Below are 16,451 nucleotides of genomic sequence, written 5' to 3' on the forward strand. Positions count from 1 at the left end.
GTATGCTGGAGAGATTAAAGCTCTATTGTTCTTACTATTGGTGTCATTGTGGTGGGTGGAATTTGCCATTTTTCCAGATCAGCCTGAGCTACAAGGAGAGGATTTTCCAGTTTTGTTCTTGACATAAATGAGGTGCCCAACACATTGTAAAGTGAGATCATAAAGATTCTCCTATAGTAGTTATATTACACTCATCTGTGCACCATGTCACAAGATTGTTTCTTGCAAATGAAAGCCTCAGTTGTGAAGCTTTAAGTACAATATATAGTATGGTAGCAGATATTTTAAAATAAAAATATATACTAAGTGCCATCATTTGCAAGACCAAGCTTCAACTGTTATTTATAGGATACTTAGCTAAAATATGAGAATGATGTATATGAATATACTCTGCTTTGGTTGGAAGCATTCAGCTTCTGTTGTTTTCCAGTGATTATTTGATAAGGGCAAGAACATAGGTGAGTCATCATGTCAAAAGTAAATCTATTTTTTTCTGACTTGCAGATAAATGTCTCTCAAGGATCAAGTGGTGGCCCTCAACAAAATCTGAATGGTTTGATGATGATACATGGGATCCATTTACAGCAAAGGAATCTGCCTCTAATAGACAAAATATTGTAAGAGTAGTAGCTTTTTGTCTTTGTAGTACTGTAGTAAAGTTGAGCTCTTTAATGCTAGGAAAGAAGAATGTATTGGGATTAAACCCAGTGTCAAGGAAATTAATCTCCCAGAGTGTAAGCAGCGGATCTTGATTATTTTCTCACCTATTTATCTGTTCTCAGTGATGCAATATATTTACTGCACTTGCACAAGACTAACTTTATGCTCCTGTGTAAAGCCACTGGGATTACTCACATGCTTAAAGTTGGCACATGCTTACATACTTTGATGAATCAGGATCTAAAAGTGTTAAATATACTATGATTTCATAAGGGTAGCTAAAAGGATGGTGTTGAGGTTTGGTTTTCTTTTTAAAATGTAGTGGTTGGATGCTCATGTAAGAGACTCATACAACTTGACTTGCATGAGGCATGGGGGAGAGAAAATGCTATACCAGTTCTCTCTTACCATTCTGCCAATATACCAGTCTGGAACTGGAACTGGAACAAGCCTGCTGTTTCATATATTGAGTCTCTCTTAAAGAAAGGCCCCTCTTGCCAAATGGCAAATTGTGTGGTGGTTTTGTGACATGCAACAGATGGAACAAACAAACTCAACACCTTTTTGTTTCTGATCTAAATATTATTTCAACTCGGTCTACAGAGATGAAAGATTAATGCACTAACCCATTAAGCCATCTAATCCCAAACTTTTAAAATTTATTTTTTTAACATGGCTAGTTTATCACTTAGTTAGCTGTTGTCTGCATCACAACTGGTACTAGCTGGCATAGCTTTTGTCATCCTGAAGAGGACAGTCACAGGTTGAATGGAATTGGAAACGAAGGTGCCCTCTTAGCCTTAGAGATAGACTTGTTTGGTCTGGTCTGAGGCACAAAGCCAAGGATGTGAGGGTTTAGTTTGCATTCTCTATGTTGTATAGTAATTCTTCCATTTCTATTCTCTTCAATCTGGAACATTTCATGATAATTAAAAATAAAGTCTACCTGCTTTCTTTCTGTTCCTTGCCCTATTCCTTGGTAGCACAGCCCTCCGTGACTTATAGAATGGTATCAAAAGTCTACCAACTTTATCAGTACATAATGTTGCTATTGTAGTTTTCAGACGAGGATTGTACTAGTAGTATGAAATCTGTCATAATGACCATGTTTATGTATGTTTCATTTGGTTCCTTGATTCTGTTGTTAGAGATCTGGATGACAAATCACTATTGAGGCCAGGCTCCAGTTCCATCCTCTCAACAAGAACTCGACCAAATCGCACTCTAGAGCTCAGTACGTCTTCTCTGTCATATTCTGCTCATTCTGCTAGAAGACGCAACCCACCACCACGCACCCTGCATCCCATCAACACTAACCACTCTCGTTCTGGGACACCAAGATCCATGGATGAAGTCATCAGGGGAACACGACTGTATGTTTAAAAACCAATTTTTCATTCTACAAATTATAGAACCAAAGGTTTATAGAACCAAATCCATGTAAAGCAAAAAAGCTGTCAAATGGAGACAGTGTCTATGATTTTTTTATTTAAAAAAATATAATTGCAAATTAAATCACTGCCTCCTGAGGAAGTTGAAACTGCTACAGTTGCTAAAACTGATCTAACATTTTACCTGCAACCTATGTTTCTGAAAATTGCCTAAGGATGTGATACTGTGCATCCTGTAAAAGAGAGACTACATTCCTATAAGTTTTTGAGCAACTGGAGAGCAAACTTAATTTTATTAATTGCTGCCTTGGAGAGAGGAGGAGAGTTGCATGTAAAGATGTACAATATGATAGCTACAGAGGATGCTAATCTTAGTGAGTCTGTTCCAAAGCCCACTGAAGTCAGTGGAAAGACTCCCATTGACCTCAATGGGCTTTGGATCAAATCCAGAATGAAATTATTTTCATTTTCCTCTAGTCTTTTGCCTGCATCCAAAACAGACTTTTACACTTTGAAAGCAGCTGAGTCACCCTGGAGTGCGAGTACCAAGAGCTGGCTCTTCTGGATTTAGAAGTGACATGCCAAAATGCATCATTCTGGGAAGCCACAAGTACTAAAAGTCTCTAATTGATCTCTGATGCTTCTGGTATCTGTGACAACCCAGAATGATATATTGTGCAGCATTGCTAGTAAACCCAGAAGAGTCATTGGATATCACAGACCCTAAAAATGTTTTGTTTAGAAAGGTGAATTAAAGTTTTTCTCTGTTGGATGTCCTTTGCAGGCAGGCTAGTGGCAGAATTCTGCATGTGTTTCTGGAACTGACTTGACTTTTCCTTTTGACTTTGCAGTCTACATTTAAGAATGGACTCGTGTTCTTTTAAACTCATCCAATCTATCCTGTCTTCTCTACATTTTTTTTCAGATGTTGTCATTATTACCAACTCAGCTGTAAATTACTTAATAGCTGATTCTCCTTTTTCCTTCCAGTGTCTTATAATGTCTCTCTTCGCTATTCTCAGAGCCAGAGATTCATTTCACAATTCTTGAAGTACCCCCTTTATTCTTAGAATATATACTAAATGCATATAGTGGGTTCCAGGGAGAGGTTTTAAAAAATTTGGTTATGCTTTCAAGCTCTTGTAACACATAGTTCCCGAATGTCCTCCCAATCTGGCAATCTCCGAATGTATGCAATATAATATCTAAGGCATCTTGAATATCTTCAATACTTATCTCATATGTTAGGGTTACCATATCTAGCAAATAAAAAAAGAGGACCCTCCCTGGGCCCTGGCTCCGCCCATTTCCCCACCCCGCAGCCCCGCCCCAACTCCGCCCCTTCCCTGCCCTAACTCCGCCCCCTCCTCCCTCCCACTCCCAGCCACGCGGAAAGGGCTGCCCGAGCGCTACCGGCTTCACGGTTTGCCGGGCAGCCCCCAGACCCTGCGCCCCCGGCCGGCGCTTCCCCAGCGCAGCTGGAGCCCGGGAGGGGAAGCGCCCAGCCGGGGGCGCAGGGTCTGGAGGCTGCCCGGCAAACCGTGAAGCCGGTAGCGCTTGGGCTTCGGGCAGCCCCCTTGCCTCCGGACCCTGTGCCCCCAACCGGGCACTTCCCCTCCCGGGCTCTGGCGGCGCAGGGTCCGGAGGCATGGGGGCTGCCTGAAGCCGGTAGCACTCAGGCAGCCCGGCTCTTAAACAGAGCCGAAGAGTCAGGGGAGGAGCAGAGCCGCCGCGGCTGGAGGCTCTGCTCCTCCCCTGACTCTTCGGCTCTGTTTAAGAGCCGAGCTGCCCCAGCGCTACCGGCTTCGGGCAGCCCCCCATGCCTCCGGACCCTGCGCCGCCGGAGCCCGGGAGGGGAAGTGCCCTCCCGGCGGCTGGGGTCCGGAGGCAAGGGGGCTGCCTAAAGCCCATAGCGCTCGGGCAGCTCGGCTCTTAAACAGAGCCGAAGAGTCAGGGGAGGAGCAGAGCCGCCATTTTCCCGGACATGTTCGGCTTTTTGGCAGTTCCCCCCGGACGGGGGTTTGAGTGCCGAAAAGCCGGACATGTCCGGGAAAAAGAGGACGTATGGTAACCGTATCATATGTGGACTCTATTCATCTATAAATTGCAGTATTTTCAAAGCAGAATATCTATTTTACAACTTTCTACTTTTGTTTGCACATTTGTAGTTATTCCTTAAACTCTCATATTAACACAAATATTATGTAGATTTAAATATCACAATTAAATAAATTTTAAAACTGAATAGTTAAAAATCATTTCTCTTTTGTTTACTTGTCCAGACTTAAATTTTGTGTCTTTTCTGCAATAGGTGCTAATAAATTATCACTCAGACTTCAGAGAAGCCAGGGAATGCTGTTCTCTGTCTTGTTTTAGATGTCATTGATTCCATCAACTTTGTAATATAAATACTGAACTTGCCTTTTGTTGGGTAGAAAGCTTCTGAGTTCACCTTAAAAAAAGGATTTGCTCTTAACAAGCCTTTTACATCTTCCTTTTTGTTCCTGTAATGAAGTCATAAAGTTGAATTTGTGAGATCACAGTTAGTGATTTCATAGACAAGCAGGATGAGAAACAGAGCTGTGTGGGAGAATCTCTTGCTTAAAACACACATTTCAGCAGCATCTATATTTGTTTGTATATTTTGCCAAACACAGTGGTATCTAGCCACTCGAGAGAGGAACATAAAGTTTCAACATGGTCCTGTTAGGACACACCTCTCTTCTCCATTCTGGGGTATCATTGATCTGTTATTGATTTCTTTCCTCCCCTTTTTGGGCTTTCTGGGCAAAGTGACAGAGTGTTTATTAAGAAAAAGGCAGTGTAAACATCTGCATCTTGTATTGTGCAATAAAAGAGGCAAAACATGACATCATCCTTATACACTGTGGTAGAGTTCCATAGCAGGGTGCCCTTTCCCAAGAATACCAGGACTCCAGTACCAATGAGCTTCATCTTGGGTACCAACAACTACTTAGTACATGTTGAGCACAGTATTTCAAGGATGATGTGGAGGAAAAGGCAGTCCTATTTAGGTTTTGAAGATAAAGATCAGGACTTTTAATTGGATCCAGTATTAAAGGGGGAGCTAGTACAGGATTCTCATTTACATGTTCTTGTCTATCTGTTCTGCTTAGGAGATGGGGTTCCACATTCCAAACCAGCTGCAGCCTCTGTATATTTTCCATTCTCAGCCCCACATAGAGAGTATTACAATAGTCTATCCTTGAGACTACAAAGACATAGATCCAGAAGGTGTTTCTGGCTGCTGCCACAGCTTGGATATCTAGATACAGTGCAGCGCCAAGATGGCCTACCTCCTAGACAATGGACAGAAGCCTTAAACAGAAGAAATGGATACAGATTATGCAAAATCTGCCAAAAGTTCCTCATTGCTCACCAACATTTATCTTACTTGAATCTGAGTCAGTGTTTACTGACTCTGTCCATCCAGGTGCTTATTTCTTCCATACAATGAGGTAGCTAGAAGATGGCATCTGCTTCAGGTGCAAATGATATGTGTAGTTGTGCCTTATCAGCATGTTGCTGACATTTGAGCCCATACTATCACAACCATCTCATGGTCTCTCACATAGATATTGAAGAGGAGAGGGGACAGTATTGAGGCATGTGGGATTTCACAGATAGGAGCTTTTGGTAAGAGCAGTTGCCCATCACAGCCCTCAGATGTAGTCAAGAGGAATGAGTAGAACACTGTGAGAGCAGTGCCATCAACTCCTGCTATAGTCCATAGATGGGATAGCAATATCTTGTGGTTAGCCATATTGAGGGCATTAGATAAATACAGTAGAACTAGCACAGATGTCTTACCGCTGTTCATGGCATAACATTATCTGAAAGAATAACAGTGCTGTCTCAGTGTCATAGCTAGGCCTGAAACCTATCTGGGAGGGATCTAGCGATAAGTAATTATGTGCTGCTGGAGCTGGGCTGCTGTTACCTTTCCCATGACCTTGCTTAGGGTTGTGAAGACTGCTGAGTGAAACTGCTGAGATCGCTGTTATTTTGACCATTGACTGGACCAGAGTGTCTGGAAGGTTTGCCTTCCCAAGGGATACATTGACAAAATGCATGAAGAGCAGTCGCAAGCCTACTAACAAGGGAATACAAGAAAATTACTGGCTAAGACCATTTTGTAACTTTTCAAAAATAATTTCAAGTGCGATGCTCGCCCTTAAAGCCCAGTTCTCTTATACTTTCCACACAACAACCCAGCATCTTAAACTACAATTCTGCATGTGTTGTCCTGAGTTTTATTGTTTAATTTGCTTTAGCTCACATCAGTCTCATAATCTCTGGTATTAATGTATATTTTTGGTTGTTGGTGGTGGCGGATTCCAGTCCTACTGCACATGACCAGCTGATGTCACCGTCCTTAATGCCCTTGAGCCGAAATAATCTTCTGCCACCTATTAGTACTGCAGACGTGGTGGAACACTTGAACACCGTGAGATCCCAAAGACAAACGGTAACCTGCCAATTTGTATGTCATATGAAAACACATTTAATTATATTCTTTGGAAACGAGAGACATGTTAAAGTTGAATTTATCTCACAACAGATTGCATTGGCAAATCCAAGAAACGTTTATTGTATTTTTATTTTTGGTTTATATTTTTGTTATCCAAATTATCCTGAAGTTCTGAGAAGTTCTTCCTCATAGTTATAAGATAATACAATGTTGTAATACAAAAATAAGCTCATGAGTTTTGACCAACAAACTGGAACAAAGTTGAGTGCTTTTCAGACCCAGTGAAAGTAGGAACCATTTTCTGTTTCCTATGAAGATGCTCATAGTTGATTAGACTCTGATTCCAAAATTTTATCTTTAATGTAGTCACAATCAAAAATAGTCTGATTGTTAATTTTCCTGTACGTTGATGTAGGAAGCCCGAGGGAATTCCAGTCGAGCTCAGAGTGCAATGGAAGATGAGATTAACCATCAGCAGCCACAGGAGAGGCTTTTCTTACCTGATCATTTCTCCAGGCCTAATACAACACATGCATTTTGGGTAAAAAGTGGCAAATGTATCCAAATAATATTTAGATCCAGAGAGATTGTTTGGTAGATTTTTGCTTTAGCAGTTAGCATTTATAAATACTTAATGGAGAACTGGATGGCTCAAGTGATTGGTACAGAATCTTTAATCCCTACATCTCCAAATTAAATCTGCCCAGGTTGGTAGATACAAAGTTGTTTGGCACCTGTGACATGACAATGTGGACTCAGTCCAGTTCCTAGAGGTTAAGTGTCCATGCCTCCAAATTCCCCACAACCAGCTCTCTTTATGGTCAGTATTTTCAGCTATTGGAACTACACTCTTCTCCTTAAAGATGGTCCTTTCAGAACAAGTTTGAGGTATATTGAGAAGAAGCCTGTACTCTTGAGCTAAATATGACTTTAATCTTCAGAGCTTTTCAAGCCAGCATCTTTCATGAGGATTACAGTCATGAAGTAATGAGGAAGACAAAAATACTTTGCTTTGTAAACTTAAAGGGACTTGTTGGGTCGTCTACTCAACCTCCTGCATAACTGAAGGATAGTTTTCTTAAGTTTCCTTGAACAACCCCATATTATTTGTAAAATCCCTACAGTTCAATTTCATTATCAGATGCTGCTGTATAGCTCTTTATTTTAAAATTTACTGGGGAACAGTCTGGCTGGCTTCTTGTCCCAGCTTTAACTAAACTTTTTTATTATATTAAGCTTTGTGAGTATTGAATCCTGCAGCACAGCTCATGGTTTCCATGTATGGTTTTGGTTTTCCATGTATGGTTGTAGGAACACTTGGGCTTCCTAGCTTGAAACATAGGTAGTTTCAGAAATTGAAAGAATGATAATGAATGGCTAGTGCTGCTTTTAAGTAATATATAGTAGATTTTTGGTGGGGGAGGGGAGAGGTGTAGATAGGTGTGGTGTCTTCTGTCCAATTTAACCTAAGGGAGAACCACCTCGAGATATTAATCTTTGTATATTAGGCTCATATATTATACTTACGAGGTCTGGAGTTATTGGGCAACATTAAAAGTGTTCTGTTTTAATAAAGTTCCTGGTATTGGGACTTGCCATTTTAAAAAATCCTGTTACTGCAAGTATTCAAAACTAGTTCACCTTATCTTTCAGCCCGATCCACAGTATCGCCGTTCTTGCACAGTTATTGATTATGCTAATCAACCCCGGACCAGTAGAGGATCAGCAGGCACAGGTACATGCAATATTTTGACTGAAATAATAATGGGTGTGATGTGGGTATTTGCTGCTTTTATATCACATGACTTAAGTTATATCTGCAACATGAACAGAAAACCTCTATTAATAAATTTATTTTATACTTGATTTATACTTCTGATTTACTATTATAGAAAGTTTCACAGATATGAGGCTTGTGTGGTTTTTGCTCCTGCCATATGTAACAGTTCAAATAATTCAAAGGACTTTTTACATTGTGGACCTTGATCCTATTAAAATACATGGAAATTGACTGAAGAGAAAGAAAGATCAAGTACTATACATGTGAAATTCAAGGTTATATTTTTCTATTGGTTCTGGTTCACTTTCTGTGTAACTAAGGCCTTGCCTATATGAAAAGCTGTGCTGATTTAACTGAAAGTCATTGTAGTTGAATCAGTGTCAAAAATCCCTATAGGGATACTTTTACATAAGTTTAAACCCCAGATAGCAATTTAGCTTCATTTGACTTGTAACCCACTTAAGCTGAATACACACACAGTTTAAATTGAGTTGCGTAACCATGCAGGGGATTTTACCAGTTTAGTTAAGTTGATTTAAAATCCACTTTTAGTTAAACCAGTGCAGTTTCTAAATGTAGACGAGGTTTTGCATGGGGATGGGATGAACTTAGTGGCAGATAGTACTCATTCCCTAGCCCGAACTGCCCTACTATTCTGGAAATGCTAATGATACAATCCTTAACTTTTAAAATAAAGCCATTCTGATATGCTTCAGATACAAAATTGTAATGGGGGTTGTGACTTAGCAGCAGGGTACACGAAGCCGTGTGTGTGCACAAGTGCACTTTTGCCACAGAAATAATCTAGGGAGGAAGGCCTCTTGTCTCCATCAACTCTTGCTTCAGAGATCTCAGGATTACTGTAGGGAGAGTGTCAGTTATTGTTCTATGCACTTACACAGCAGTAAAAAACAGTTAACCAAATCTATAGTTTTGTTTTCTATGTTGTTTTCAGGTATGGCTGGGAGTTTACATTGGAAAATAGTCTGGATTGTAAATCCTTAATTGGGATAAGCTTGTCACTTCAAACTCAAAACCCATTCTCTGTATCTATTTTAATACTGGAATGTTTATTACTCTATAGATTCTGTTAACATAAGAGTGAGAGGTATCAGGTTAGGGATATCTAGTTCTTCCTGTATTAGTTCTTTTCACCATCATGCTCTGGGTCATTCTTTAGATGAGGAGAGAGATCATCCTCCATTGGGTTGGAAATGAGGCAGCAGATTTGAGTACTGTTAAATGTTCTTGGTGCATTTGTATCTGATAGTTGATGGTCTGTCAGATCCTAGTGGATAGGTGTTAGGATGGTATTTATTATCTGAGCTGGTATCAGACATGCCAAACCCACGAAAAAAACACAGAAAGTAGGCTTGTTTTTGGCTTAATTGGCTTATGAATTGCTTGTTGGCTAGTAGTTTGTTGCTTCTTTTTTTTTGATCGGCTTCTGGCAAGCAGGGGCAAGTGGGAAGGGAGTCAGGGATGCACAGCAGGCCCACCATAGTCCGGGATGCACAGCAGGCCCACCATAGTCCCAGAGTGCACACCGGGGGGATTAGTCAGTAGAGGGTTGGGGTTCGTAGGGATTGGTTTGTTTTGGCCTTGTTTTGAAACAGGATTAGTTTGATTTTTGGCTTATTGTGAAAGTCAGGGTGCTTATTTACTGTGTAAGAGTTGGCAACTATGGCTGGTATCCTTGTCAATGATTGAACAATTATGGAGAGCATCTGGTGATTCCTTCAGCTCAGTGTTGAAGCACATGGTCGGGGGAAAAACGGGGGGTGGAGAATTGAACTGTTACTGTCTGTTGTACTATTAGAAAGCTCTTACAGGTTGTCCCTTTCTGGTGAAATTCTTGAGTCCCATGATTTGTGGTGTTAACTCTAATAAGGCATAATGTTCCAATCATCAGAATCAGTGCAATATAGTTCAATGAAGCAGCCACTCACTCAGCTAGTGAGCACAGCAGAAACCAGCCCAAGAAGGGATAGCAAAGGGAAGGGTCTGGCATATAAATTCTCCAGGAATGAAATGCACACTAACATGCCCTACCTAGCAGCAGCTCATGTTATTTCCCCTACTTTATTCTGGACTGGGATGGAGGGAGAGTATTAAACACTTTAAATAGCAAGTTACTGTGCGGCAAGCCAGGTTGCGAAGCTACAGTGCACCAGCTTGCCATGCAGTGACACCCTGTGTGGATATTGATACAGTGCACTTCAAGTAATAGTACGTCAAGCCAACATCCAGGACTTTATACTCCTTAGGACATTACTATGTGATATGACCAACTGCTCTGATGTAGAATCTTACCCCGACTTGCTGCACAGAAAACTTGCCATGTAGACAAGCCCTAAGGGCACAGTTGGCATAGGGCACAAGCATGCATGTGTTTCTCCCTCCCCACCAAGCCTCCAGGGAATCAGTCCCTTCTCAGGCCAAGCTCCCCTCAACTCCTCCTCTCCCATTGCTGCCAGACTTGGTATAGAGCACAGATCAGGAGCCTAAGTACTTAACCCCACCCCCATTAGAGTATCTGAATAAGGGCCAGGCTGGAGAGCGCTCAAGGGCATGTCTGAGTGGAAGGAAAGAGGGGAAAGTGGTGCCTGAATTGTGTGTATGTTTTATGTACACTTCACACTGATTTTTCAAGCTGAAACATCCATAGCCAAAGGGAGTATTGCCTACTATGCTTAGAAGACAGACCAAAAGAAGAAACTGTCTTAAAAATCATGATTTTTTAGGACGGTAACTATTACTCTCCTGTATTCATGCTGGTACTTCACACAAGCACTGGAATTTCAAGTATTCTTGGTACAAAGCTTCTTTAATGGATCATGTCACAGAGCAGTCCACAATAATACAGCAGCTACTTTCAACCAAGTTAAATAGAAAGGAGCATAAACACTGCCAAATTAAGTGTAAAAATGTAATAAATGCCAAAAAGGAGTCTGAAGAAAAGTTAAACATTTTATTGCCACCTTTTGAGTTTTTGGCTAACTACATCAGAAGCAGGAAGCCTGCTAAACAACCAGTGGGGCCCCTGGCCGATCGAGATACAAAAGGAACATTTAAAGACAAAGTCATTGCAGAGAAACTAAATGAATTCTTTGCTTCAGTCTTCATGGCTGAGGATGTTGGGGAGATTCCCAAACCTGAGCTGTCCTTTGTAGGTGACAAATCTGAGGAATTGTCGCAGATTGAAGTGTCACTAGAGGAGGTTTTGGAATTAATTGATAAACTTAACAACAAGTCACTGGGACCAGATAGCATTCACTCAGATGTGAAATTGCGGAACTATTAACTATGGTTTGTAACCTGTCCTTTTAAATCGGCTTCTGTACCCACTGACTGGAAGATAGCTAATGTAACACCAATATTTAAAAAGGGCTCTAGAGGTGATCCCGGCAATTACAGACCAGTAAGTCTAACATCAGTACCGGGCAAATTAGTTGAAACAATAGTAAAGAATAAAATTGTCAGACATATAGGACATAAATTGTTGGGCAAAAATCAACGTGGTTTCTGTAAAGGGAAATCATGTCTTACTAATCTATTAGAGTTCTTTGAAGGGGTTAACAAACATGTGGACAAGAGGGATCCAGTGGACATAGCGTACTTAGATTTCCAGAAAGCTTTTGACAAAGTCTCTCACTAAAGGCTCTTATGTAAATTAAGTTGTCATGGGATAAGAAGAAGATCCTTTCATGGATTGAGAACTGGCTAAAAGACAGGGAACAAAGGGTAGGAATAAATGGTACATTTTCAGAATGGAGAGGGGTAACTAGTTGTGTTCCCCCAGGGTCAGTCCGAGGACCAATCCTATTCAACTTATCCACAAATAATCTGGAGAAAGGGGTAAACAGTGAGGTGGCAAAGTTTGCAGAGGATACTAACTGCTCAAGATAATTAAGATCAAAGCAGACTGAAGAACTTCAAAAAGATCTCACAAAACTAAGTAATTGAGCAACAAAATGGCAAATGAAATTTAATGTGGATAAATGTAAAGTAATGTACATTGGAAAAAATAACCCCAACTATACATACAATATGATGGGGGCTAATTTAGCTACAACTAATCAGGAAAGAGATCTTGGAGTCATCGTGGATAATTCTCTGAAGACGTCCACGCAGTGTGCAGTAGCCGTCAAAAAAGCAAACACGATGTTAGGAATCATTACAAAGGGATAAAGAATAAGACGGAGAATATCTTATTGCCCTTATATAAATCCATGGTTCGCCCACAGCTTGAATACTGCGTACAGATGTGGTCTCATCTCAAAAAGGATATACTGGCATTAGAAAAGGTTCAGAGAAGGGCAACTACAATGATTACTGGTTTGGAATGGATCCCATATGAGGAGAGATTAAGGAGACTAGGACTTTTCAGCTTGGAAAAGAGGAGACTAAGGGAGGATATGATAGAGGTATATAAAATCATGAGTGGTGTGGAGAAAGTGAATAAGGAAAAATTATTTACTTGTTCCCATAATATAAGAACTAGGGGCCACCAAATGAAATTAATGGGCAGCAGGTTTAACACAAATAAAAGGAAGTTGTTCTTCACACAGCACACAACGTGGAACTCCTTGCCTGAGGAGGTTGTGAAGGCTAGGACAATAACAGGGTTTAAAAGAGAACTAAATTCATGGAGATTAAGTCCATTAATGGCTATTAGCCAGGATGGGTAAGGAATGGTGTCCCTGGCCTCTGTTTATCAGAGGGTGGAGATGGATGGCAGGAGAGAGATCACTTGATCATTACCTATTAGGTTCACTCCCTCTGGGGCACCTGGCATTGGCCACTGTCAGTAGACAGGATACTGGGCTAGATGGACCTTTGGTCTGACCCAGTATGGCCATTCTTATTTTCTTATACCTTTCTTACCTCCAGAAAGTTTCATAAAAGAAATATTTTAAGATTATTGTACATAATCAGTCTTGGTTTTTAAAATGAAGATAATGCAATTGCTAATAAATAAATAAAAGGAAAGTGTATTTTAACATTGAAAATGTTGATATAAATGTTTTTGGTATTTAAGACTTCTAGCATATACTAAAATGCATGTTTTACCTAATCTTTATGTAGTAGGTCTTCAGCTACATGGTTCTGTAAGAGCTCACAGCAGAGGTGGATCAGTTACAAGAAGCAGACAAGGACTATGAGTAATGAACTCTCACCATGATGCATTGAGCACATCTGGACGCTCATGAAACAGTGTTGAATCTCAGCAATATCAAACTTGTTTACAGAAGAATTTAAGAACATCTTCATGAAGGTTCTTATTTTTGTATGTTATATTTTAAAAAAGCAGCTGCCAAAGACTATAGGGTACTCAGCACATTTCAGTTTTCTTCCTGTAGACCAGGTTCTGCTATTCTGGTGAACACTAAAGCTTGTATCCTAAAAGTCTACCAAAATTTTCCACTAAACTATTGCTAATATTTTTCATATTAAAAAGGACTATTGGCTCAGGACTCTTTGCTTCCCGTTACTGCAGCAGTGGCACTACTGGAACAATTGCCTAAGGGCTAACTTTGCTGTGAAAAGTGCAATAGTCTTTCACAATCTATTTACTATATATTAAAGGATTTAAAAAAAATCTTAATTACTACACATTGATATTTCTGGCATGATTTCTCTATCAAAAGTGAGTAGATTTATTGCATATAATGCTGCTTGTACAACTGTGGTGTTCAGGTACTTTGGACAAACGGTGGATCCTGTGGTGAGAACACCAGATACAACAGTTGCATAAGATAAGACAGCAAATAAAGATGAAAGCTTATGCTTCCACATTTGCTAATTTTAACTTGCAGTCTTAACTGTAGCATGTCCTTTCCTGTATTATAAACTAATACTTCTCCCCCAGTGACTCAGGCAAGTGACCTCAAGGGACAAAAGCAATCATTTTGCTGAAAAGTTATTCCCACACACTACTCAAAGTAAGAGAATCCTTTAAATATTCTTCTTGATTAAATATTTTGTTAAGTAATTTCAGCAGATGAATCTGTCTCCATTTTGAAACAAATTAGAGTGACTAAAGAAGTGTTTCTGTGCACCAGCATCATTCACCATTTCAGTCAGATATGAGAGCTTTCTTAGGCACAGACACATTCTGCTTTTGTAAGATAGACATACTGGGATATATTAGAAACAGTTACCATTAAGACTTAAATATAGCTTATACATTAAATGCAACAATTTCACAGTAAAGCAGCTAACCTGTAATTCAGTTTAACTACAATTAGCTTCAGGTCTTACTATTAACAGTAAGTGCCAGACTGCAAATATATGTATAGTCATAAATTGAGAGTAACCTGTTATTTTTGAACAAAAGTTATTCTGCTACAATGTGAAGACAGTTACTTTGAGGGAACTGATTCTTTAATAAACAAATTGTCACCTTTTATATGCAATTAAAAAGAACCTTTTCTAAACTTCATTTGTAATTTGAAAATATTGAGGAACAGTTTGTAAATGTGTTTTGTTAAATGGCTTCACTGTTGCCGACTGAAAGTACATACATGATACAAGCTTCATGAAAAGAGATTGAAATGACTGTCCCAGGGCACATTTGCTCTTTAGTGGCCACATAAGTCCCATTACTACTAGAAGTCATCTTGCTCAGACAGAGGAAAAAATATCCTTTACAATCCTAGTCTGTTAGCAGATGCAGCGATTTAGCCCTCTCTCTCTCTCACCAAAGAACAGGTTACAAATTTCACCCACCACTTTGTGCCTTTTAGCAACTTTTTTCCTCAGATTTTCCTCCCTCCCCTTCTGATGCAAAGACCTCACCTCAAAAATTCCTGTTCATGGAAAAGCAGTCCAACCCCCTCCGGTTGTCTTGGTTCAACCATTCTCTGTTCAGAAAAATGAAAGAATAGTGTAGACAAGAGACTTATTTGTATTCCTGTGGTGCCTAGGAGCCAGTCAGACCATGACCCCATTGTGCTAGGTGCTGTACAACACAGAACAATCCTTAACAGGCATGGGGGGTTCCCTTCCCTAAGATTTAGTGATCTTATCTCAGATGGTTAGACAGACAGAATGATACACAACATACCAAAGCACCATTGAATTAGCTAAAAGCATTAACTTAAACATGATATTTGAAGGCAATCACTGTCTTTTCCAAGGCACTAAGTGGGCTGTAACAGTTGACTGACCAAGTATCTCTTTATAACTGAATCCACACAGTCTACTCATCTTGGTCACTACAAAGGTTCCTTCCTTTAAGGAAATGAAAATTATCTAAATTAAAACTGTCAAAGTAGTTCAGATCAGGCCATATGGCAACACTTGTGTTAGGGACCAAAATATTTTTCTCCGCAACTCCTCTGTTTGTGCTACCCTATTAACACACACAAGACAAATGCAGCTTCGATGGTATTATGGCCCCTAACTAAAGGTACATGTAGTTCGTAGCCTGAGACCACCTCTGGAGACTTTTTACCAAAATTCAATCTCATTACAGATACAATTCCTGTGCATGATAGGGGTCAACAGATGTCAAAAGTTTGCACTACTGAATGCTTTTGTTTGGTAAGATTTGTTTTGCACCTAATCACAGTTACTTAATGATTTAATATAGTTTGTCTGTCAGCTTCAGGGTAATAACTGTTAAAAGCAATGAGGTAACACTAAGCATGAAATATAATTCTCAAAAAACTCAATCATTTCAATACAGTTCTAGTCAACCTTAAATTCAGGGAGTGATCTTAGAAACTGATGAGTACCTGTAACTTCCATTAGCTTCAAGTTGCAAATGTTCAGCACCTGGCTACTAAAAAGGCCTACAAAAATAGGTTTCACAAAATAAAATAAGGCTGTGTCTAAATACAGTTTCTTTCAGCTAATGCATTTTTAAAATTAACTGTCCCTCCAATTTATACCAAGGCATATTACATGAATTTCTGCTGCCTTTATATTATTATTACTAGACTTACTACAGGACTATTACTTCATAAGAAAAAAATCTAAATGAAGTTGCTTAAATTACTTGTATTTTTACAATAGACCAGTTCTATGAGAACTTTCATACAACTTACAGAAAGAGGGCTTCATTATGGAAATAATGAAATTGTAACAGTTAGGCCTCTTGCAGGACAAATGTCAACATAAC

General features: G+C 39.8%; 1 protein-coding gene across 12 annotated transcripts in view; it reads left to right on the forward strand.

The window, feature by feature from the left end:
- FAM149B1 (family with sequence similarity 149 member B1) overlaps positions 1-14,763 on the forward strand; it is a 24,301-nt gene extending 9,538 nt beyond the window's left edge. For all 12 annotated transcript variants that reach the window (XM_024107545.3, XM_024107546.3, XM_024107547.3 and 9 more), the window contains 6 exons: positions 505-617; positions 1,809-2,033; positions 6,414-6,540; positions 6,959-7,084; positions 8,197-8,278; positions 13,412-14,763. In XM_024107545.3, coding sequence (XP_023963313.2) covers positions 505-617; positions 1,809-2,033; positions 6,414-6,540; positions 6,959-7,084; positions 8,197-8,278; positions 13,412-13,488 — 750 coding nt within the window. In that variant the 3' untranslated portion in view covers positions 13,489-14,763. The remainder of the gene's footprint in view (positions 1-504; positions 618-1,808; positions 2,034-6,413; positions 6,541-6,958; positions 7,085-8,196; positions 8,279-13,411) is intronic.
- The last annotated feature ends 1,688 nt before the right edge of the window (positions 14,764-16,451 follow it).

Source organism: Chrysemys picta, chromosome 7 (assembly GCF_011386835.1).
Source record: "Chrysemys picta bellii isolate R12L10 chromosome 7, ASM1138683v2, whole genome shotgun sequence".
Taxonomy (NCBI): domain Eukaryota; kingdom Metazoa; phylum Chordata; order Testudines; family Emydidae; genus Chrysemys; species Chrysemys picta.